Source organism: Microcebus murinus, chromosome 1, assembly GCF_040939455.1.
Source record: "Microcebus murinus isolate Inina chromosome 1, M.murinus_Inina_mat1.0, whole genome shotgun sequence".
Lineage (NCBI taxonomy): Eukaryota > Metazoa > Chordata > Mammalia > Primates > Cheirogaleidae > Microcebus > Microcebus murinus.
In genome coordinates this window covers 144,013,366-144,038,251 of record NC_134104.1, presented here as the reverse complement: position 1 = coordinate 144,038,251, position 24,886 = coordinate 144,013,366, and the positions used below count along the sequence as shown (strand labels likewise).

The 24,886-nt window shown below is 37.7% G+C and overlaps 2 protein-coding genes across 22 annotated transcripts in view; one reads left to right on the top strand and one right to left on the bottom strand.

The window, feature by feature from the left end:
• LRRFIP2 (LRR binding FLII interacting protein 2) overlaps positions 1-21,923 on the top strand; it is a 117,774-nt gene extending 95,851 nt beyond the window's left edge. For 6 of the 21 annotated variants that reach the window (XM_020285542.2, XM_020285554.2, XM_012745387.3 and 3 more), the window contains 9 exons: positions 5,153-5,245; positions 7,725-7,817; positions 13,354-13,455; positions 13,745-13,877; positions 15,806-15,855; positions 16,879-16,999; positions 19,661-19,740; positions 20,352-20,456; positions 20,973-21,261. In XM_020285542.2, the coding sequence (XP_020141131.1) occupies positions 5,153-5,245; positions 7,725-7,817; positions 13,354-13,455; positions 13,745-13,877; positions 15,806-15,855; positions 16,879-16,999; positions 19,661-19,740; positions 20,352-20,456; positions 20,973-21,083 (888 nt within the window). In that variant the 3' untranslated portion in view covers positions 21,084-21,261. Of the gene's footprint in view, positions 1-5,152; positions 5,246-7,724; positions 7,818-13,353; positions 13,456-13,744; positions 13,878-15,805; positions 15,856-16,878; positions 17,000-19,660; positions 19,741-20,351; positions 20,457-20,972 lie in introns of all 21 variants that reach the window. The other 15 variants (XM_020285557.2, XM_020285570.2, XM_020285548.2 and 12 more) reach the window with 5 other exon arrangements.
• The window catches only part of MLH1 (mutL homolog 1), a 67,138-nt gene continuing 43,848 nt past the window's right edge, over positions 1,597-24,886 (bottom strand). The window contains exon 19 of the mRNA XM_012745380.2: positions 1,597-23,444. Coding sequence (XP_012600834.1) covers positions 23,277-23,444 — 168 coding nt within the window. The 3' untranslated portion in view covers positions 1,597-23,276. The remainder of the gene's footprint in view (positions 23,445-24,886) is intronic.

The following is a 24,886-nucleotide window of genomic DNA, read 5'->3' as shown; positions in this document are numbered from 1 at the left end:
GATTTTAAAAGTACAAAAATGTAGACAGAAAATATGTTTTAGTGTGGATTTTAAACATACAAAAATGTAGACTGAGGAATGTAATGAACCTGCTTGAACCCATCACCTGCCTCCCAGTCACCATCAACCCATGGTCAGTTTTGCACTGTTCACTTCCCCTACTCATATTTTAAGCAAGTTCTAAGCATCCCATATTTTAATACAGATTGTGATATGGCTCTCTAGGCAATAAGGGCTCTCTCTCTTTTAGAAGCATAATCAAAAGACAATTTCATACCTGAAAATTAATAACAATTCCTACATATTACATATTCAATCATTAAGATTTCAGTAGTTTTAAAATGTCATAAATAATTTTTCTTTTTTACATTAAAAAAGTAATCAGGATCCAGATAAGTTCCACACCTTGTTATTAGTTGATGTCTTTTAAATCTCTTTTGATTTATAGGTTCCCTTTTATCTCTTTTTTTTCCTTACAATTTATGTATTAAAGAAACTGGATTGCTTGTCCTAACCATTTCTCAGACTTACAGATTTTTCTGCTTTCATCCCCATGGCATCTTTACGATGTTCCCTTTATAGAGGCTCAGTGAAATTAACTTCAGCTTTTTGGCAAGTCTGCTTCATAGGTGGTGCAGTTTACCTTCTTTCAGGAGGCCCAGATCTGTGGCTGTCTCTTTGTGATGCTTTCTCTGGCTGCTTAAATCCTTTAGTTGATCAGGGGCTGCAAAATGGCATATTTTGATTTTATCATTATGGATTGATTTATTTAATCTTATGGAAAAATTTTAAAAAGTTTTATTGAAATATTCACATACCATACAATTCATCCATTTAAAACTACCATCACAGTCACTTTCAGAATATTTTCATTACCTCAAAAAGAAACCATATACCCTTTAGCCTTTTAGTTGTCATATTCCTATCCCCCAACCCCCTCAGCCCTAAGTAACCACCGATCTACTTTTTGTCTCTATGGAGTTCCCTATCCTAGACTTTCATATGAATGGAATCAAATAATTTTGTGGTCTTTTGTAACTGGCTTTTTTTTTTTTTTACTTAGCATAATGTTTTCAGTGTTTATCCATTTTGCACCATATATCAAAACTTTATTCCTTCTAATTGCCTATTATTCCACTGTGTAGATATGCCACATTTTGTTTATCTCTTTGTGCTGATGGACCTTTGGGTTGTTTCTGCTTTCTGGCTGTTATGAATAATGCTGCTGTTAACATTGTGTACAGTTTTTTTGCATGGAGATGTTTTGATTTCTCTTAAGTGTATACTTGGGAGTGGAATCGTGGAATTATTGGTTCATATGGTAACTATGTTTAACTATTTGAAGAATGTCAGACCGTTTCTAAAGCATCTGCATCATGTTACATTCCCACTAGCAGTGTATGTGGGTTCTGATTTCTCTAAATCCTCCCAACACTTTTTTATTCTTGCCATCCTAATGGGTGTGGTTTTGATTTGCTTTTCTCCGGTGACTAATGATTTTGAACATATTTTCATGGGCTTATTGGCTATTCGTATATCTTCTGTAGAGAAATGTCTATTCAGATCCTTTGCTCATTTTAAATTGGATTATTTGTCTTTTTATTATTGAGTTGTAAGTGTTGTTTCTATATCTTTTATTGGATATATGATTTTCAAATATGTTCTCCCATTCTGTGGGTTGTGTTTTTACTTTCCTATGCTTTGTTAGCTTAAGTCCATCTTTAAAGAGAAGCATCTTTGTCTCTTTATTACTCAGATGAGACAGTTTACATAGCAAAGGTGAGATAAAACCCTGATTCTTTGCCTTTATTTATGAGTTTTCAAAATACAGACTTGGTTGTTTAGCATCCTTTCCTAGTGATCAAGTACTTTTCTTTTTAAAATACCATTATGAAGTCATGAATTCAAGCATTTGATATTTTCAATGCATTGCAGCTTTTATTCTTCTTGATGCTTAAATTGTCCCACCTTTTGCTAATATGAACCTCTTCAGGTTGATTACTAAGTATTTTTGATGAGTCTAATTGTTTTGCTAGCTTCTCTGCTTTCTGCTAGAAGATGTTCCAGTCTCATCTTGTACATTTTCTGCCCCATACTTGGAATCAGCCACTTGTCCAAGGAGCCCTAGTTGTCTTTTAGTGGAGCAGTATGGGTACTTATTGCCACCCAATTGGTCACTATTTATAGGACTTTTCAGTGGATATATCTGGGAAATATGTCTGTGGGGATTTTTTTGTTTGTTTTTTAACAACAATATATTATGAGTTCATGCTGATAGTTCCAATTCATATTCAGGGTGTTAGTGTTTTTACTTAACATCTTCTGTCTTACATCTGTATCTACTTTTTCCCACACTACAAATCCTAGTTTCAAAGTCACTGGGGAATGATAGTAATTATGGTGTATTCTATTCTTATTGCTTTATCCCACATTACCAAGAATAGCAGTACCAATGCTAACACCAACAATGTAATTACTGAAAATAGTTAAAAGTTAGTTATTTTGTTTTGTTTGGCTGTTATTTTTGCCACTAGGCTGTGCATAGCTAAACTATTGTTTTTAGAAGCTACTTCAAATAGTTTCTCTGTGCTTATGCTACTAACTGGATATACAGTTAGGTTCACTGCATTTTATTTTCAGTATTTAGGAATTACTTTTTAAATTTTTTATTTTTAATTATGGTTAAAAAAACATATATCACAAAATTTACCATCTTAACCATTTTAAGGTGTGCAATTCAGTAGTGTTAAATATATTCGCGTTGTTGTGCATCAGATCTCCAGAATGTTTTCATCTTATAAAACTTAAACTTTATACCCATTAAACAGTTGCTCATTTCTTTGTGCCCCAAGCCCTTGGCAACCACCATTCTACTTTCTGTCTCTATGAATTCAGCTACTCCATGTACCTCATATAAGTAGAGTCATACAATTTGTTTTTTTGTGACTGGCTTATTTCACTTAGTATAATGTCTTTAAACCTTGTCCATGTTTGTAGCATGTGACAAGAGTTCCTTACTTTCTAATGCTGAGCAGTGTTCCACTGTATATATACTACATTTGGTTTATCCATTCATCTGTTGATGGTCACTTGGGTTGTTTCCAGTAGGAAGTGCTTTTTAAACTTAATTTTGTTTTACAATTCTGTAAAATAGTTGCGTAGATCTTAAGTCAGATCAACAAAGGTATTTGAATAAGTTAATTGATCTGTCATTCATCCATATTTCCTACTTAGAGAAATTTTAAATTTAATGGTTTATCTATTTTTTAATCTAAGAAGATATATTAGCCATTTTAATCTAATGTGACCATTCAAAATATATATACAAATATATGTATTTGTAACCCTCCTTTCTTAGAAAAATAGTAGCATACTATAAATGTTATTCTGCACCTTGATTTTTTATCACCTTATAAATGTAGTATAGAGAAACTTTCCTTAATCTTTTTCACCACTGCATAGCTATTTCATTGTGTGGATGTACTACACTTTATTCTACCACTTCCCTATTAATAGATATTAAAGTTGTTTGTGTATTTTGCTGTTATGAAATAGTCCTGCAAAAATAACATACTGCTTAAGACTTTCTATATTTTTGCCAATGTGTCTATGATAAAGAGTCATTCTTAAGTATGGTGTTTCTGGATCAAAAGGCATGTAGTTTTGGAAGATACTGTCAGATTCCCCTTTGTAAGCAATAAACCATTTTGCATTCCCACCAAAATGTATGAGAGGGCCTGTTTCCCTCCCCATAGTTCTTTCCCAGAATATACTGTCAGATATTTGAACACAAAACTAGTGTTTTGGTGACACATATGGTTTTAGTTTGCATTTCTCTCAGTGTGAGCATCTTTTCATATCCAGAGCTATTTCTATTTCTTTTTCTATAAACTGTCCAATTCTTTAGCTTTTTTTTGTGTTCAGTTAATTTTTTTTTCTTTCTAATTTTAGAGGTTCTCTATATGGGGAGATAGTCACCCTTTGTCTTGATATAAATTGTAACTTTTTTTTGCACTTTGTCATTTGGTCTTTTTACTTTGCTTGCATCTTTTGCCATTCAAAAGTTTTAATTTTTATGTAGTCTAGTTTATTGTTCCTTTCTCCTTATCACTCGTGGATTTTTGAGGCATTTTTTAGTTAAAGTTTCCCCCACTCTTTGGCTGTTTTCTTTTAGTGCCTGTATAGTTTGTTCTGCTTTCCCTTGTCTTCCCTTCCCACTTCCCCCTTCCATTCCCTGCCTTTTCTCATGTACACTTCTGATCCATTTGGAATTTTGTCCTGTGTAAGGTATGGTTCCAATTTTATCTTTTTCCAAATAGATAGCCAGTTATCCTAACATCATTAATTTCAAAGTCTATTTTCTCATTGATTTGAGATGCTCTTTTTGTTATTGGTGTTTAATATATTTGTATATCTAATTGGATCTATCTCTGAATTTTCTATTCTGTTTCATTGATCTATATTCATGTGCCATTACAACATTGTTTTAATTATAGAGGCTTTATAATATGTCTTAATATCTAATAAGGCTACCTTCTTTTTCAGTATTTTTTTTTTCTGGCTAGTTTTTTTTCAAATAAACTTTGTAATCAACTTATCTTGCTCTGATGAGGAAAAAACTTGATGGTTTTTTTTTTTTAGATTAATTTAGGGAGAACTGGCATTTTTATGATGTTGAGGCTTTTTATCCAAGAAGATGGTATGCCTTTCCATTTGCTAATCCTCCTTCTCTGTCTTTTAAAAATGTTTTATATAATTTCTGTCATATAGGTTTTTGATTTATCTTGTAAGTTTATATGTGTTTTATTTAATATTGATTTTGATACTGTGTTTATTCTTTCGGATTTTGTTTGTTATCTACGAAGGTTATTGAATTTTATATGTTAATTCTATAATCTGTTACTATGCTAAATTATCTCATTGTTTATAGTAATTTTGCCATTGATTAGTCTGGGTTTTCTAGAGATATGATCATATGAAATGAAAATTTAAAATTTTCTGAACCTTTCCATAGACTACACAATTTTTCTAGGTTACTAGGAATCAGCAGTTTGGACCTGTTTTTAACGTCATATTTAGCCTTGACATTGTATATGTTTGCCCTGGTTGTGTGCCATGACCTGTGTAAATGATATTATTTGTTTAATCACAGGAGTTAGAAAGGCAGAAACATATGTGTAGCGTGTTGCAATATAAGATGGATGAACTTAAAGAAGGTCTTCGGCAAAGAGACGAACTTATTGAGGTATGTACATGAATGGTGGAAATGCTTCACTTTGAAAAAAAATGAGTTGGATGGAGAGGAGAGTTAAAATGCTACAAAGCGTTTACTTGTTTCTTTATATTTAGTTGTACTCTAAAATTTTACAAACGTGAAACATAAAGGCAAGCTTAAAAATTAATACTATGAACCCTATAAACATACCCCCTTTTAATAGCAGAAGTTTTTGTAATTGTCTTTATTCCTAAGCATACTCTTTTCTAATGACATCTTAGGAAATGGGCAGTAGGGAAAATTACAGAGTAATGTTATTCTTTGGGACCTAGTGAATGCCATCTTTTGGGGCATGATTCTTGGGGAATAAGTTTGATCTTCACTCAGGTAGATATGTTTCTGAGGTGGCTCAACGAAAAAGAATAAATTGTCAGGATACCTCATACACAAAAAGGTGAAGGTTGGCTAGTGAGGAAGTTAAAGTTTTTGCTCTGGCAGTGAAGGAATTCTGTGTGCCACATTGTTAGCAACATCTTAGGAAAGGGACAGATCATAGTCTATCAAGAACTTTTTGAAAGCATTTATCATCCTTGAGGACCTACTACCTTGCTTTCATCTTTGTTATTTTCTCCCCCCCCCCCCGCCCCCTGCCATCCCCTGCTTCCATGTTTGCAGGTATTCATCTCTGTTGTTCTTTAACTGTGGTTTTCCCTCTTGAGGGTGGTGGTTTTTCATAAACATGAAACTAAGTTTGAGGGGGATCCTGCCCACCATCTAGGTGTGGTTATCAAGGGCATCCAATGCTAATTTAGCATTAGATATTAGGAAGCCTAGCTGGTAATGGTACCAGGGGAGATACCTAACTTAACAAAATTCATCCACATTCCTGGCTACTCAGACCTCAGCCTCTCTTTTCCCTCCCTCTTTCCCCTCAGACCTGCCTCACTTAATTTCTCTCCCTGTAAGTGACTTAAAAAAAATTTAATAGAGGAAAAGAAATGACCATTTCTGTATTTGAGGATTGGTGTTATTTTTCATTATTGTTAAGAATAATTGAACATACTCAGAAATTGTGAATTTTAAATACAGGTACAGATAACCCTTTGGATATATCAGATTATATGTGACGTTAATTTTCTTAGTTTTTCTATATATATGGTAGGAAGCATATTATCCAAATTGTGTATCCTACTGGTATTTAAAAATAATGTGAAATCCTTTCTCGTATTGTCCTTTTATATTTTTGTGTCAATAAGCCAACTTTTTCTAGTTTAGATATATACTTTCCCCCTTTAAGTTTCAAAAGAATAATAAAATTACTTGAGGCCTGCTTCTTAGAGTCAGTAGCTTAAATTAGGATTGGTTAAATGTTCTAGTTTTTTTATTGTAATTGCATTTTAAAAGAATTATAATGCTTGATTTCTATAATTTGTCACTGTGACTTCTCTAAAAGCCCAGGATGCTGGCTACACAAACTTTAAAAACTTTAGTTTTAGGTGTTTTTTATTTTATTTTTTGTTTTTTGAAACAGAGTCTCACTCTGTCACCTGGGCCAGAGTACAGTTGTGTCATCATAGCTCACTGCAACCTCAAATTCCTGGACTCAAGTGATCCTCCTGTCTCAGCCTCCTGAATAGCTGGGACTACAGGTGTAGGCCACCACACCCAGCTACATTTTGTATTTTTTGTAGAGATGGGGTCTCTCTGTGTTGCCCAGGCTTGGATGTGTTTTGTGTCTAGAATTAACATCTTTTAGATGTTGGTATCTGTGGTTATACACAACTGAAATACCTTAAATATGACAAATAATGCCTTTTGATCTTTAGAATTGAGAATTGCATCGTCAAGTAGATAATATATGACTAGGGAAAGTAGGAGATGATAATTTGCCAATAATGCATAAGAGGAAAATTTGTTAATTGTAAGGGGGTATACATTTAGCATCATTACCTAATTGAAAGAGTCATTTAAGAATTGCTGAATGTTAAATTCTAGTTTTTCTAAAAACTGATATTTCCTTTATAATTGGTGATGTTCTTGCTTATATAGACCTCCTAATGGAAATTCAGAATCATCAGTTCTGTTTTAAAAAATAAAATTCAAAATTACTGCTTGTTCTCTATGATAAGGACCATTTGTTTATAGCAAACCTAAATTTCCCGCTGTAGAAATGTAAGTTTGTTATTTGAAAAAAAGGCAGTTATCAGCAGAAGACACATATGGAGCTAGATGTACACAGAAACCCTTGCTGGTTTGTAGCCACATAGCTGTGGTTGGGACAGTTATTCCCAGTTTTCTTGCTTGCTTTTGCAGGGGTAAGCCAATCAGAATCACTTGCCAAGACTCTGATGTCATCTTTCCTTTTAAAAAGCAAACTGCTTTTTCCTGTTCATCATAGACTTTCCCCTTTTAAGTTTCTTTATCAGCTGTATTTTTGTTTCTTCCCTCTAACTCCCTCCCTTTTTTCTTTCTGTTCTTTTATTACTTCTCTTCCCCTCTTCCTCTGCAGGAGAATCAGCGCATGCAACAGAAACTAGACACCATGACAAAAGAGGTGTTTGACCTCCAGGAGACACTTCTTTGGAAAGATAAAAAAATTGGGGTATGAGATGAAATTGGGCTTTAGAAGTTCATTGATGTTAGAAGTTCATTGATGAGGAATAGAACAATAGAATTTAACTTAGAGATTCCTAAGAAACCTGTCCTTTTGATTATTCCCGATCATTTATACAATGTGAAATAGGAATAAGCAGAAGACAGGCTTACATGGGAAAACCCGATACTATGCCTGGAAAAAACTCTTCTTTCCAGTCGACACTGGGGTTGTGCAACATACAAGTAGGAACATTTAAAGGAAGTTTCTCTTTATTCCCCAAGGATTCTTATTCAGAAGCAGCCACAGGCATTTAACTCTAACTCTGTGGTTAATTTGATATCCTTACAGTACAAGAATTTGGAGTGGGCGTGGGGAAATGCTATTAGCATCCTATAAATCCTTGGTGAATAAAATAGGACAAGATTAAAATCAGTTTAATTGCGGAAGTGGATAGGAATGTAAGACTTTCCAAAGTCACCATCTCTAATTATAACCCCAGAATCTCCCAAAGCAGGGGCCCAGATAAGGAAAAAGTCTTCATTGCTTTTTTTTTGTTAAGCTCTGCAAGTAGATTCTAAGAACATGGAGGCTCTGCAGGTAGATTCCAAGAACATGGAGGCTGAAAAAATTCCCATCAGTTCATCTCATGTGGCCAGTTCATCTCATAGCCTTTTGCCATGCCTGGCAATCCCATTGCCTGGCATGAGCTGTCTGTTCTGCAGGAGGGCAACCATTAGCTGTAGCTGACAGAGGCTTACCTTGTCAGGGAAGGGCTATGGCAGAGGAAACCAAATAAGTGAGAAAAGTCTTGTTCTTCTTGAGGTTAGGTGGGATAGAGGAAAGTTGGCAAAATCTCCTTAGAGCTCCTGTGAGAAATATGCGTGGATATGAGACCCTCTGGATCCTACCTCCGTTGTTAAGAGCATTCTGAAACCCAGCCAGCAGTATCCAGTCCTGTCCATCAATCACTACAATGACCCATCCTCTCCTTAATAAACACATGGAAAGACCACATTGTTTTTTAAGAGTTTGTAGACCAAAAATTTAAAGAACTGAAGCTACTTTTATAGATAGCTTTTCTGATGTTAAAATTATTGAGGTTTAGAAATTCCACCCAAATCTAGAAAAGCCTTCTGGAGGATAAATCAACAACTCTGTTAGGCATTTTGAAATTGTGATTGTGAACTAATGATTTTAGTTAAACTTTTACTTGGGTTATTTAAAATGAGATGTTGAAAAATATGTGGCACAAAGCAATTTGTAAATATTAGTTAAAATTTGGTCACTATCTACAATGGGCTTCTTTTAGGACCATATGTAATTTTCTTTAGCACAGATCTGTTGGTTCCAGATTTATAATTTGTATAATTGTCTTAGTATTTTAAACTGATTATCTTGGACTAACCATAGAAAAAACCCCAAACCAGTGAAATAGCTATTCAAAACAAAACAAAAACAAATTTTTTTTTGTTACCAAAAAGGTATGCTTATGGTTAAGATATAAATTATTTGGCTTTTTAAGTGTCTTGGCATTTATTGCGTGAGTGCGTGAGTGTCTTTATTCTGTGTGCTATGCAATAATGTGTTCCTTTGATTTTTTTAATTAAACTTTTTTATTTTGAGAAAATTTTAGATTCATATGCAATTGTAAGAAATAATACAGAGATCCTATATACCCTTTACCTAGTGTTCCCCAAATATAACATCTTGCAAAGCTATGATACACTACCAGGATATTGACCTTGATACAATTAAAATACAGAACATTTCTATCACCATAAGTTATCATTCCTCTTTCCCTGTTATAGCCATATCTACTACCACCCCACCCTCTCTCTGAAGCTCCGGGAACAACTAATCTGTTCTCCATTTCTATAATTTTGCCATTTTAAGATTGTTATATAAATGGAATCATATAGCATATGACCTTTTGGAATTAGCTTTTTTCACTCAGTATAAGTCCCTCAAGATTCATCCAAGTTGTTGCGTATATCACTAGTTCATCCATCCCTTGACTCTTTTTGAATTTGAAAAATTTTGCTAAAATACAAAAAGCATAATATTTATCATTTTAACCATTTTTAAGTGTACAGTTCAGTGGCATTAAGTACATTCACATTGTTGTACCACTGTCACTACCATCCATCTCTAGAACTTTCTCATTTTTCCCAGCTGAAACTCTGTACTTATTACACAACCCCATTTTCCCCTTCCCCCAAGACCCTGGCGGCCTCCCTTCTACGTTTTGTCTCTGTGACTACCTAGAGTAGTCAGATTCATAGAGACAGAACCTCTACCTCATATAAGTGGAATTATACAATGTTTGTCCTTTTGTGACTGTCTTATTTCACTTAGCATAATGCCCTCAAGGTTCCTGTTGCAGCAGATGTGAGAATGTCCTTACTTTTTAAGGCTGAATAATATTCCATTTTATGTATATACCACATTCATGTTGATGGGCATTTGGGTTGCTTCCACCTTTGCCTATTGTGAATAATGCTGCTGTGAACATAAGAGTACAAATATCTCTTCAAGACCTTGCTTCCAGTTGTTTTGGGTATATAATCAGAAACAGAATTGCTGGATTGTATAGTAATTCTATGTTTAATTTTTTTAAGGAACAGCCATATTGTTTTCTATGGTGGCTGTACCATTTTACTTCCCATCAGTAGTGCACAAGGGTTCCACTTCCTCTGTGTCCTCGCCAACACTTGTTATTTTCTTTTTTATTGATAGTAGCCATCCTAATGCATGTTTGGTGGCCCTCCTTTCACTTTTAAAGGACACATTTTCAGTATGGTTAGTGACTACCTAATGCATCACTTGTCTCTAACTTAATTTAGATTAAAATTTTAAGATTTAAATTTAGTAACTTAATGAAGAACATTATTCCTAGGTTAAAGTTCAGCTTTCTTTAGTTTTCCTTCTCTAGTCATCTTGCTTCCAGCTCTCCTGCAGTTCTGAGCACCAAGAGCCCATGTGTAGAAGAGGTGCATACAAAGAATGTGTATATCTTAAAGCTCAGCATAAACTCAGTCCCATTCTGACTAAAGATATTTATGCCCCAGGGCAATTATATGGAGAATTAACCTGTTTCCCAAAAGTTCAGCCCATTATACATATCCTTTTGGCTTCTTGATGCTAGAATTTGAGGTTAGGTCAGAGATAAAGAATTATTTCAGTCTCCACAAGCATGTACTTTTTACCCTAAAATAAAATCCACCATAGGAGCCATTGTTGCATGCAAACACAAGGGTGGTGGTTTTATGGTCAGGTAATACAGAGGATTTCAGATCCAGCGAGAATACATTTGATCCAATTATAAGGTATTTTAGTGGTGTTCAAACTTTGTGGTAAAATGGGTGAATTTACAGGATATATTTTATTTTCCCATCTATAATTATGGGAAGATGAAATTAAAAAGTCCAAAAGTAAAAATAAAATCCAGTGCTGTAAGATGTGGAAGAGGAACAAATGTCATGTCCTGGCATTTGCTAGAATTCCTAGTTCCAAATTGGCCTGTTCCTAAGAGGTATTCAGCAGTGTTGTGTATATAGAGCATGTTGTGACAATGATCATTTACTCAGTTATATGTGGTGATGCATGGCATAACTATGCACAGAGATACCAATAACCAAAAATATCTAACCCAATAAAGGTTAAAGTGACTTTCAACAGGTGGGAGAGTATTGCTGTACATTGTCCTCCTAATGTTTTATTTGTTATTAGTATAATGGAGAGTGAATACTAGCTTAAAGCATTATAGTAAATGCCTTATGGTGCTAGAAACCCAGATTACCAATCTGTAGGCAGATTTGAAACCCATCATACAGTTTTGAGTGTAAATTACTGAAAGGCAGTTAGATACTGACATTGCAGTTTGGGTAAGTGAAGAATAGGACTTGCCCTATGGACTGCTTTCCCAGCACCATCTGGGATGACAACAAGGGAATATAATGTGGCCTTCATAGGGCTGTGACGTAAAAAGAACTATGCAAGAGCTTTGGAAACACAAAGAACTGGACTCACTTGCTGACTTTGCCACTTACTGTGATTTTGGGCAAAAAGATAAACCCTTTGAGCCTCAATTTTCTGATCTGTAAAATGGGGATAATACAAGTACATACAGGAAGGTAGAAATTTCATATGTAAAATAATATATAAAGGAGAGATTATATGTATATAAAATAGTGCATGCCATATAATTTGGACTGTGCAAATGTTAGTTGCTATCATCCCAGTAAACAAGTAATAAATTTACTTATTCTTAATTTGGTTGCAGATTAGGATTATAATGATTTTAAAAATTGCCCAGCTATTCCGCTGCCAGTAACTAAGCAGTTTATTGTCCCACTTCTGAACCCAATAAACTGAGAGGAAAGTACCCATTATAGTTTAACTTCTTAGACTAATGGGAATGCTAGCAGAAAACTTTAAATGTATGAACAAATATGGGGAGAAAGGCTTTTCAAATAGGCCAGCTGTCAGGTTCCTACGTAGACTACTTAATTTGGGTGTGTTATTTTATTACATAATTACAGCAGATTTGATTTGTCACTGAAGACCAAATATGTTCCTCCAACTGCACTGTCCTCCTCAGCTCTGACACTTGTGAGATTCAGGAAATGGCAGGAAATTTACAAATGAAAACCCACCCTGATTTTCCTGAATCTTCTCTGTTAATATTAGGCACTGCCCTGCAGTGCTTTACCCTGAGTTCTCCTTGAAGCCCATAGGATGGGTGCTGTTATCCCTCCTGTTTTTCAGATGAGGAAACTGAGGCATAGGATAAGTATGTGCCAGGGCCCCAAAGCTTGAATCTGAGTGTTCTATATTCTGTTCCCTTCTCCATAGGTGGGCTGGATTTATTTTGTCAGTATTTTATTTTTGTTTTTTCACATTCTGAAAGTATCTCAGAAAACCAAATGAGTCTTAATTTTATTTAATTAAATTGACAGAAATAGATCCTTGAGAATCCTTTTGGAAATTATTTTGAATTAAGTAGTATTTGAGTATTTTGCCATACTACTTGGAGAACAATCATACAGCCAATATTTAATTAAAGTATCTTATGTTTGCTAGTTATTTTTAATTTTTTAAATCACATATATTCTTGAATAAACTGTTTTAGTTAAACATGAAATGTGGGGTTTTTTTGTTTCTCAAATGAAAATATACTGAGGAAGTTAGTAAGGAAAATTTTATTTTACTATTGCTGGTATCCTCATCTTTCTTTTCCTGTTCTTTTCATTGACTGGAAAAGAAAGATTTATTTCCCTGCTTGATGTGATAAGCATGTTTTGCTGAATTTATGCATGAAAACCAGTTTCTATTGAGCTCTGTTTTGGAGATATATTAATATTATACATCCATATAACCTTGTATTTCCTTCTACATCTGACTGCTTTGTTTCCAGGCTTTTGACTGCTTCCTTGCTTTTTATGTCTTTATCTTTGCTTATTTGAATTAGGAACTTCTCTGCTACCTTTCACCTGCTCTTTTTCTGTGCCATTCTTTCCCTTGCTACCCTGCCTAAAACCAGGCCCTAGAGAAACAAAAAGAATACATTGCCTGCCTTAGGAATGAGCGAGATTTGCTCAGAGAGGAGCTGGCTGCCCTGCAGGAGACAGTGAAGACGGGAGAGGTATGTTAGCACTAGCCTGGAGCTCAGGTCCCTCACTGCTTTACTCTACCTCCCCTTCCTTTCATCCATCCCGCCATCTTTCCAGCCTGCACACAAACTACAATGTTTATTCCCTAATCCAGATTTGGTAGGTTTGAGTCATTTCCTCCACAGAGCTATAGTCTATGTAACTAATTCTAACCAGGTTTTTGCCTGTGCCAAACATACATTGTTGCAGAGTTACCTCACAGAGTTTACTGCTTCTGTGTGAGCCATCTTTTGTGATGGTGAGTTTTTTTCTTCCCCACAGAAACATGGCTTAGTTATAATCCCCGATGGCACTCCCAATGGTGATGTCAGTCATGAGCCAGTGGTTGGAGCCATCACTGTTGTGTCTCAGGAAGCCGCTCAGGTCTTGGAGTCAGCAGGAGAAGGGCCACTAGGTAAGACTCTGGTTGCTATGTTGACTTGGATTAATGGTGCCCTGTTGGGCTTTCTGCTTTTTCATATCCCAGGTTGGAAAACAAAAACGACCTAAGGGCTGTCTGAGATTCAGTAGATCTTTAACAGGAAGAATCTGGGCACACTGTGTTCAGACATCCCTGACCTTGGGAAACCAGCATCTGGGTGATGTAAGGCAGTAAGTGTTACTGTAAGGAAGGCTGCTGGGCGGAAGCACTGTGGGTACATACACACTGCTTTTTCACTTCACTGCCAGCTGTTTGCAAAGAGATAGTCCAGTAAACCTGTCTCACGGAAGCAGTGGGCTGGCAGGGGACTTCCAGAGGATGTTTTAAGTTTCTTACTTCTGGAACATCTGGTTTTATGTTCTACTACTTATCCCAGGGTTCTGTAGCTCTTTGCCACCACATTGATTAAAGACAAGAAACAGATGACCAAGACCGTGGAGCAGGGCTTCTAAGCCTCTTAAAATCTAAGCCTCTTAAATTTAACTCTTTGAGAAACTAATGAGCCCTTTCTCTCCAGGAAACCACAAAGGTGCCCACCCATTGCCCCTTCTAAGAATCTACTCTAGAGGAAGAAAAATGCACAGATAGATACTGTATCCTCAGCCTACTTCTATTTTTTTAAAAATGTTCTTTTTCCCTTTTCATCTTGCTTTCATATATGCATAGGTTTCCTAGAGGAGTGGGAGATACTGTAAGAGTGAAGCAAACTGAAAAAACATTTTAAAGGTTAGCAAGTAAGCACATTCTGTAATGTGCAGAATTCCAGAAATGTAAAAGTAGAGCACTTTGATAAAGCAGGATGCTAGGTGAACGAAAGAGAAGAGCTACAGAATGAAATTGGTATATGGCTGTGAGCAGCCCAGGGTGTTTCCTAGGCCAATTGGAGGTGCTGAAGAAACCAGAACTGATATTTGGCTTTGACCCCGGTAGGTTTTAGGGGGTGGTTGGCCAGGTGTCAGCTGCTGCTTTAATTGAACTACAGATGTCTCCTCAGTGCCGCCTTGAGAAGCCGCAAACCTCTCCACAGGCTGGAGTAAGCCCTGATGATCCTGCTGTCAAGCCTCAGATTCACGCTTGGCTTCCCACATCTTACAGTGGTTCCCTTCCCTCCCCCCACTAGCTTCTGTGGGACTCTGCTTCTAGCCTTGTGCTCCTCTCTTTTCTTTGCTCTAGCTCTGCCTCCCCCCAGTTTCACTCTTACCCCCTGTCTTTTTCCACATATTTCTGTCTCTTCTGCTAAGGGCTTAACCTGTGGGAGCACCCTTGGCATCTGAGTTGTTTGCCTTCTGGTGAAAACTTGCAAATATTTGAAACAAGGAAATTATTTCCTTTGTACTTAAGTTTAAGTGGAAAAATCACTGTTTTTGTTTGTTTATTTTTTGAGACAGAGTCTCACTCCATTGCTGTGAGTAGAGTGCTGTGGCATCAGCCTAGCTGACAGCAACTTCAAACTCTTGGGCTCAAGCAATCCTGCCTGAGCCTCCCGAGTAGCTAGGACTACAGGCCCACACCTTGACGCCTGGCTCATTTTTCTATTTTTAATAGAGACGGAGTCTCGCTCTTGCTCAGGCTGGTCTCTAACTCCTGAACTCAAGCAATCCTCCCGCCTTGGTCTCCCAGAGTGTTAGGATTACAGGTGTGCCACCACACCTGGCCAAATCACTGCTTTTTTAAGCAAATGTATTTGATGCCCTGATAAGTAATCACTTGTATGGAAATACTATTGGATAATTAAGAACTTTTCCATAATACTATTAAAGCCTTTATTTCTTTTGATATTCAGAGCTATAAGTAATGTAATTTATCAGATAATGTTTTCTGTGTATGAGTTTTAAGAGTTTTTAAATTGTTTATATACTACATCATCGCATGTAGTTTTAAGCATTTTTCATTTGTTTTAGATGTACGGCTACGAAAACTTGCTGGAGAAAAGGAAGAGCTGCTATCACAGGTGAAGGCATTCTTCTCATTCAAGATAATATTAATTTTAACTAAGTTACATGACAAAATGACAGCAAACTAAAATGTTCATTAGAAAGAAATATGCTTATTTTAAGTATCAGTACTTAAGTGAGATTTGAAGGATAAAAAGATAACTCATACTTTTGCCTCTTTGTAGTTCTCTATTCTCTTAAGAAAACTTTTAGGACTCATAGTTTTAAGGAATCTAGTTATACAAAGCTTCTTAAGGAGACAGCAGTCCCCTTGGGACTTTTTCTCTTTTGAGATAGGATCTTGCTATGTTGCCCAGGGTGGCCTTGAACCCTGGGCTCAAGTGATCTTCCTACCTCAGCTTTCCAAGTAGCTGGGACTACAGGTATGTGCCACCATACTTGGCTGGAATGTTCCTTTTCTTTTTTTAAAGACAGGGTCTTGCTCCGTTGCCCAGGCTAGAGTGCAATGGTGCGATCATAGCTCACTGCAGCCTGGAATTCTTGGGCTCAAGCAATCTTCCTGCCTCAGCCTCCTGAGTAGCTGGGACTCCAGGAGTGCACCACCATGCCCAGCTAATTTTTAAACATTTTTGTAGAGATGAGGTCTTGCTATGTTGACCAGGCTGGTCTCCAATTCCTGGGATAAAGCGATCTTCCTGCCTTGGCTTCCCAAATTGCTGGGATCACAGGCATGAGCCACCATGCCTGGTCTGGACTTTTCCATTTTTAATAAAAGTAACAAAAAATACCCAAAGTATGTACTATTCCATGAAAACTTACACAAATAATAAAATATGGCTATTTTTATTGGTACACCTTGTCCTGTGGCTTGCTCCTTTTAGTATTTGTTTATAGCTTATCTCTAGCATTTAGAACAATATATGTCTCATAATAGGCAATCAAGAAAATAGTTTTCACATGAATAATTTGTGTGGCTGAATGACAAAGATCTGCCTTGTTCTATGATGTGGTCACTGGGCCAAGCATCTGCTTCATTTGAGAGATCGGATCTTGCTGATGAACCTTTATTTCCATTTCAGATTAGAAAACTGAAACTGCAGTTGGAGGAAGAACGACAGAAGTGCTCCAGGAATGATGGCACAGTGGGTGACCTGGCAGGACTACAGAATGGCTCTGACTTACAGTTCATTGAAATGCAGAGTAGGTACCAGGGGCCAGGCCAGCCCTGGTCTGTATGTAGGTCATGTCCCAGGAGTAGGATTGTGAGCAAGTTGCCAGAGTCTTGTAATACACTTTTTTCAAGAGGAGCTACGCTACAAAGATTGGTTAGTCTGTGGCTAGGCCAGAAAAGCAGTCCTAGTCAGTAATACAGCTGAATAGAGGCTTTGCTGGGCTGTGGGCTTCAGATGAGAGGACTGAGTTACTGCTCTACCCTTTCTGGGCAAAGTGATTTCTAGGAACTTTTTGCAGATAGTGCCTTTGACAATCTGACACTCCTTTTCCATACCCATGTGTCACCTTTAAGCTCCCATTACAGTTTTTTCCCCCTGTGAATTTATCTTGGATAATTGAAGGAACATATGTGGAACTAACTCACACTAATATCGAGCAGTTTCAGAATTTTACCAGAGGTATACCCAAATTAATCTTTTTTTTTTTTTGAGACACGGTCTCACTCTGTTACCTCGGCTAGAGTGCCATGGCGTCAGCCTAGCTCACAGCAACCTCAAATTCCTGGGCTCAAGCAATCCTCCTGCCTCAGGCTCCTGAGTAGCTGGGACTACAGGCATGCGCCACCATGCCTGGCTGATTTTTTTTATATATATTTTTAGTTGGCCAATTAATTTCTTTCTATTTTTAGTAGAGACTAGGTCTTGCTCTTGCTCAGGCTGGTTTTGAACTTCTGACCTTGAGTGATCCGTCCACCTTAGCCTCCCTGAGTGCTAGGATCATAGATAGGCATGAGCCACTGTGCCCGGCCCCAAATTAATCTTATATTAGGTGGAATTTAAAACAAGGCTGCAAATTAAAGTCTAGTTCACCCAAACTACTCTAGTTTTTATTCTTTTACTTTTGACCCTGTGTTATTATAAAATGACTACTGTATTCATATTAATTCCCACAGTAGAGAGATTTCAGCAGCCATTTGTATACACTTAGTTTTTGGTGATGATATATAATTAGCAGTCAGGGGAGACCTATTCCCCTCCCCCCTTTTTTTTTTAAACAACTCAAATATATTATCTCATACTTTCTGCTGTCTAGTCACTTGGACATGGCTTAGCAGAGCCATCTGCTTAGGGTCTCACAATGCTAAAATCAAGGTGTCAGGGCAGTTAGATCTATAAGATTCGGGGAATGGGCTGGCATGTATGTATGAATGCTTCCTAAAGCAGGAAGGTATTGTAAGCTGCTATTTGCAGAAGGTAGGGAAAAGTACCCAGGGTGGAGGTGGAGAATGATGTGATCTGAGTGGGACTGTGGAAAGACTGGGTCTGGCTGGTAAAGACCAAAGCAAGCAGCTCCGCTGGGCCCAGCAGGAAAGGAGCCCAGGCAACTCTCCATTCTGGACAGTGCCTCGGCTCTTAGGCATGGTGTTTTGGAATGGGATTTCAAAACACCATGAAATCACTGAGACAAGGGATTTACACATTTGAACACAGGAAGGAATGGGTGGCGTGGAGAATGAGAAGGAAGCAGCACATTTTGATAATCAATAGGTTGCTGAGAATGATAATTAAAAAATAAGATCCTGAAGTTTCTGTTTTAGAGCCCAGAAATAGGAATAGCTCTCTTTTACTACCAGAGGTGGATTTTGGGGAGATGGTTTTATAATCCTGTTACTTTTAAGGTAACTAACTGTCCATTTAGAAAAACTTCTTGTATTGAAGATTATATAGGTAATTGTAACCTTGGTCATGTGGAAATGTAGAAAAGTTTTTAAATTAGGTAATTTGAGTGTTTCCTTTGGTAGGTTAGATCTGGTTTATCTCCTGTAAGCATTATGATTCTGTAATCATTTCAGAGGCTGGGAATTTTTTACCTTCCCCATCATTTCTGAACTTTTCATTTCAGGCGATTTACTTCTCAGGTCAGATGTACATCTAATGAATTATATCCCTACCCAAAACATGGTATCACAACATGTTATTGGAAAGCAATGTTATTGGAAAGCAAATATTTATTAAGCATATATAATGTGTGCAAAGCACTTGACTCTAAGTACAGACGAAGATTTAAGAAGGCTAAGACAGGCCCCTGTATTTACATACGCATACAACATTTAAAAAGCTTGATAAATGTTATTTAAAAAGAATGTAAATAAAATGCTTACCAAGGGGAGAAGTTATAATTAACTAAGGGGGACTCATGGAGGAGGTAAAAATTGAGCTTGGCCTTGAAGGTTGGTTAAGATTTAAGTCAGAGGTGGGGTAAAAGGATCCTTGAGATAGAGAGCAGAAGGAAAACCTAGGAGGTGGGAAGGTACAGAGCTGGGTCAGGGAACCAGAAGGCCCAGTCCCATGGGCACAGAGGCTCCATGGGTCACAGAGCTGCACAAAGGTAGCAGGGGCTGCTGCTGCATTGGTGGGGCTCCTTTGTCAAAGCTCTGCTCACATACACCACAGGGTGAAGAATGAGTTTTCTTCTAACTCTTGTTCTAAGGGATACTGTTGCAACCTAAGTGCTAGCGCTTCCTGCAGTATGTACAGTCCAGAACCTGGGCTGCTGCAGATGCTGTGGTTGCTTCCTGTGCACTTGTATTTTGTAGTCTGCATGATCCTCTGTCCAGCAGAGGCATTGCCTGATGGTTTACACCATCTCTGAGAGGTGAAGATAATCCATTATTATCTTCTGTTCTAGGAGATGCCAATAGACAAATTAGTGAATACAAATTTAAGCTTTCAAAAGCAGAACAGGATATAACCACCTTGGAGCAAAGTGTAAGTACTTCTTTTATATGGTACCAGGTGATTTAAATTTCGTTTAATACATATCTCCTTCCTGCATCTAAGTGGCTAACCCCATGACTGCTTGGGTTTCTGTGGGCTGCTTTTGCAGTTAGATCTATAACAGTTCTATATTTAAATAGAAAAGCCAGCAGAGAGCACCTGGCAGGGGCACTTCAGTCTTCTGTTTTCTCTAAAAACACAGGAAACTGTAGCTATCATTTTTTTATAGATATTTCAAGAGAATTCAAGATCATAGTTTATAACAAAATCCCTTAGTATGTATTTTAAAAAGTCTAAAATGATTTCCATTCAGTGAGTCTCCTCCTATGATGTTACTTTGGGACTTAAACAATATGGTCATCATAACTCTTAACATGGGAAATTGGCCCTATAGTGACTCTACAGCTGTAATCCTCTCTGGGGGATACTTCTTGATTTATAAATAGCAGTTGGGTTCTAAGAGGACCTATGACTCACCCTGAGGGGACTTGTTAGTATTAGATCACTTGGAATTTATTATGACATTGTATTTCCATCTTGGCTACCAAAAAGTGGTGATTTCTAGTGCCCAACACTGGAGGCCTATGTTCTTATATTGACAGATTAGCCGGCTGGAGGGACAGGTGCTGAGATATAAAACTGCTGCTGAGAATGCGGAGAAAGTGGAAGATGAACTAAAAGCAGAAAAAAGGAAGCTACAACGAGAGGTACTTGTTTTTACTATGCTTCTTGAAAACTATGTTCCTAAACAAAAAATCCTTTGGAAATAAATTCTTTGCTGTATAAGAAATTTAATACTGATCAGTAAGTATCAGTATAATACTGATTTCAGATCTAAATGCTGAAATTTAATCAGATCTTAAGGAAATAGCAGTGGAATCACTTACCCATTTGTGCTGGTTTTTGACCCTGCACAGTGACTTCCATTTACCTGTATGTTTTGTTCAGTTAGACACTGAGTAAAAAAGACAGTTTTTATTTTTGTTTCAGATCAGGTCTGTCTCTCCAACTTCTGTATAACCTTTCTGTGATTTATACAAATAAACAATCTTCAACATCACTGTTCATCACCTCTAACTGGCAGGAAAAAAGAATTAGGCTCTAAGATCCTGTGCAAGGCCATCACAATTAGCAGTGCCTCCATTTCCAGAAAGCTGGAAGTAAAGTGCCCACGGGGTTTTGTTTCTGGCTATGTGAAGTGACTGAGCTCTCCTTGTCTCCAGTTACGAACAGCGCTGGACAAGATTGAGGAGATGGAGATGACCAACAGCCACCTGGCCAAGCGGCTGGAGAAGATGAAGGCCAATAGGACAGCACTTCTGGCCCAGCAATAGGGAGGCCACCCTTTGACCTGGGCGCTGCTCCTTGGGGCCCTGCCCAGAGGAACTGACTCTTTGTCCATTGACAGAAACCCCTTTCAGTAGTACTGTTTGAGTTTTGTCATTAAAATAGTCACCTTTGTATTTTATAATTTATGAGAGAATGAAGCAGGTTTGAATCTTCATGAATGAACACTTGGATTTTGTTTGTAGTTTGATTTTAGACTAAGAACCAGTCCATACTGTTATTTTTAATTTCCATAATTTCAGAATCACGTTTACTCTACATTTTCCCCCAACTGCCTCAGTGACTGGGCACCCGAGGCCTTGGCATGGGTTGTAGAGGACAGCAATTCCATGAGTGCTCACTGAGATGCTTGCTGGAGACCTCAGAAAACACAAGTGCCTTCTCCACGGTGCAGTTCAGACTTCAGCGATCTCCAGTGGTCAAAAGACATTTACCCTTAATATCAGATAGCATTTATATTTTGGTGAAGAAACAAGTTCACAGATGGGGCATCTATGTTTCACTCAAATTTATATGTTTGGAGGAAAAAGCTTTTTTGGTAAAATATTTAAATTTATATAAGAAAATGTTAGGAAAAAATATGGGGAGTGTTATATAAAACTTGCTTTATTGCATGGGGCAGGGGAAGTCCAAGGGCTAATACTCTTAAATAAGAGTAGGGTCCTTATTCTTCAATAGCAACTGTGCTGTACCTTGTAAAGTATTTCATCTGCTGCTTATTTGTGGAACGAAACCTCAGACAAGCTGAAGGGGGAGGGAAGGGCAGGGTAGGCAGGTAAGGAATCTGCCTAAAGATTCTATTAAACACACCCTTTTGCCAACCACAATTGGTACTGACACGTTCATTTTGTTATAGGAGCCTTTAAAACAAATCATGGCAACCACATCCCTCTTATCTTCCCCTCTTCTTTTATCTCTTTCTCATGGAAAAATAATCTGAAATTTTGAACTTTTTCTTTTAAGACCTTTATTTCATCTTTAAGGGTACCCAGTTGCAGAGGTTTATATATCACTGAGTGCAGCCACTTAGCAGGATTTGCAATTCTTTTTTGCTGTCAGAACCAAGGTGGTTTTATGGAGATGATAACTGTATCTTTAGAGTATTAACACAGAAAATGTACTGGGGAAAATCTAATGACTCAAGGCATATTAAGGTAATAAAACTAGACTTGAAACTAGATGAAGGTAACTCAGAAGTGAATAAAACCTGTCTCTAATAATTGTTCCCTCCCTTAAAGCAATCGTGGATACCAAACTTCTAAATTGAGATGATTTCCCATAAATTTTCTTGCTAATAGTAACAACGGTTGTGTGGTGGGGATGGGCAGGAGGGTTTTCTGAAGTGCAGGGTTATCCTAGAATCCCCTAGGTGGAACCAACATATTGTGTGGCCCTGCTCTTGTGGCCTAGGAAACCCCTCCTCCTCTCTACTCAAGGTCACTCAGCCTGTGTCCCCCCCTCAGGCTCAAGGAACCTCACTTCTGAGATCATCCTTCAAACAAGAATACCTAGAAACTTCTTTATGTTAAGCCGGTAATATTCATAACCATTAACAAAGTGGGCTAATGTAAAAACTCATACTTGTTATAGACTGAGTAAGGACTGTTTTCTTCCCTCAAGTTTTTTCCTTAAGAATAAATGAATTAGCTTTGGTTATTAAAGATACTATAGATGATCAGTTCAAGCTTCCTTCATAGTCAGTGTCATCAGAGCCTCTGACATGCTTAGGATCTCCTATAAAAAGCATCTGAATTTATATACCACCTGCTATTAGAAATTTATGAGAATACAGAAAGAATCAACTCAGAATGAGCTAGGATATCATCAAGGCCTTTTTAGGTATTTTTTTTAACATGCCAGCCTAGCCAAGATAGAATTCTTAATAGTGCTTGTACAATACCTTTCACCAGATGCTTAGAGGGATTTCAAACTTATATTGGGATTCTTCAACATAATCAGGTATATACTAGATGAAAATCGATCTAGAAAATCTTTCAAGGATAAGGGAATTAAATAAGAAATAACATTAGAATACATCTGACAATTTATTTATAATCAATCCACCATGCATGAAGGAATGCTACTAGTTAGAAGGCAGATGTGAGTCTTAAACTTTAAGTGCTACAACACTGAACTACAAAGAAAGAACAACATACCCCAGAGTCCATAAATGACCATATTTAACACCTCTCAAAGACTTTGTATAGGTCTGGCAGATTAGCAAGCTGTAGGACATTTCCATCTTCTGTGAAATGTTTAGGAGGCAGAAGGTGTGAGCGGAAGGCTTTATAGACAATGTGTTCTACAGTCCACTTCCAGGGGTGTGGAGTGGCGCCAGGCACATCACTCTGGAAAACACATTAGATGTCATAAGCCCTCTTGTTCATATCCCAGCATACAGCGGCTTCCTGGCTGATGGCATGTACACTGGGGCTGGAAAGTCTTGGTGGCTTGTGATGGGCTATGTCATCTAATGTTTATGAAGCAGCCTCTGTGGGCCAACCTCTCAGTGATCCCACAGGCCTGAAAAGAAGAGGTTTTTAAGGGAGAAAAGCCACTGCTCTTGAGGGGCTGATTCCATTCAGGTAATGAGGATTATTTTACCTCATCTTTCCTCTCCTTCTTTTAAGACTTAGGTGTCTCATAAACAAGGAAATGTTCTTTCTCTTCTGTCCTTCCTTTCCTTGAGGTAAATTTTTCCAGTCACCTGAGATACTCTTAGCATAGTTTGGTAAGTGTGCTGTTTTGCCCTCCACTGGAATAAAAAATTCCCTAGGGGCTTTCGCCAACAGGACCTAAGACTCAATCTCTGCTCCACCACCTACAGACTGGGAATTCTTGAGCATGCCAACCATTCTTCAGCTTCCTCATCTGTGAACTGGAGCATGACTGAGCAATCACTGAGATGGTTATGTATTAAAGTATACCTTTTGATTCTTACACTATTTCAACTCCCCACTTCCTCCTCCCCTGAAATATATGTTGATTTGGAACGCATTTTCATCTGACGGGGAAAAGTGACAATAAAACATTAGGAACCCAGGCCCTTCTGTGTCAAGTTGACCTATAAGGGGAGTTATAGAGCCCTGTTTTCCTGGCAAGGCAGCGGTCCCTAACCTTTTTGGCACCAGGGACCAGTTTCATGGAAGACAATTTTTCCATGGACTGGGGCTGGGGGTGGTTTCAGAATGATTCAAGCACATTACATTTATTGTGCAGTCAAACCTCTCTGCTAATGATAATCTATTTGCAGCTGCTCCCCAGCACTAGCATCACCGCCTCAGCTCCTCAGATCATCAGGAATCAGATTCTCATAAGGAACGTGCAACCTAGATCCCTTGCATGCACAGTTTATGGTAGGATTCGTGCTACTATGAGAATCTAATGCCCCTTCTGATCCAACAGGAGGCAGAGCTTATGCAACGATGGTAGCAATCAGGAATGGCTGTAAATACACATGAAGCTTCCCTGGTCTGCTGCTCACAACCTGCTGTGTTTTGTTCCAATAGGCTGTAGACCAGTATGGGTCCTGGGGTTTGGGGACTGCAGAAATAAGGCAAAAGCTAAGAGACTGGGGAGACAGACCCAGAATCTGAAGACTTTGGCTACACACTTAAGGGCCAACAATCTCCCAACAATGTGAGATTACGGATCCACCAGCCTTGGACAATCTAACTCAACCTCCAGTTTCTCACTGTGATGGCCTGTGTTTTACATTAGAGAGTTTCTGAGTTCCCTCTGGAGGTACATTCAAGACTGGCAGAAGTAAATAAAACTCATGAATAGAAGC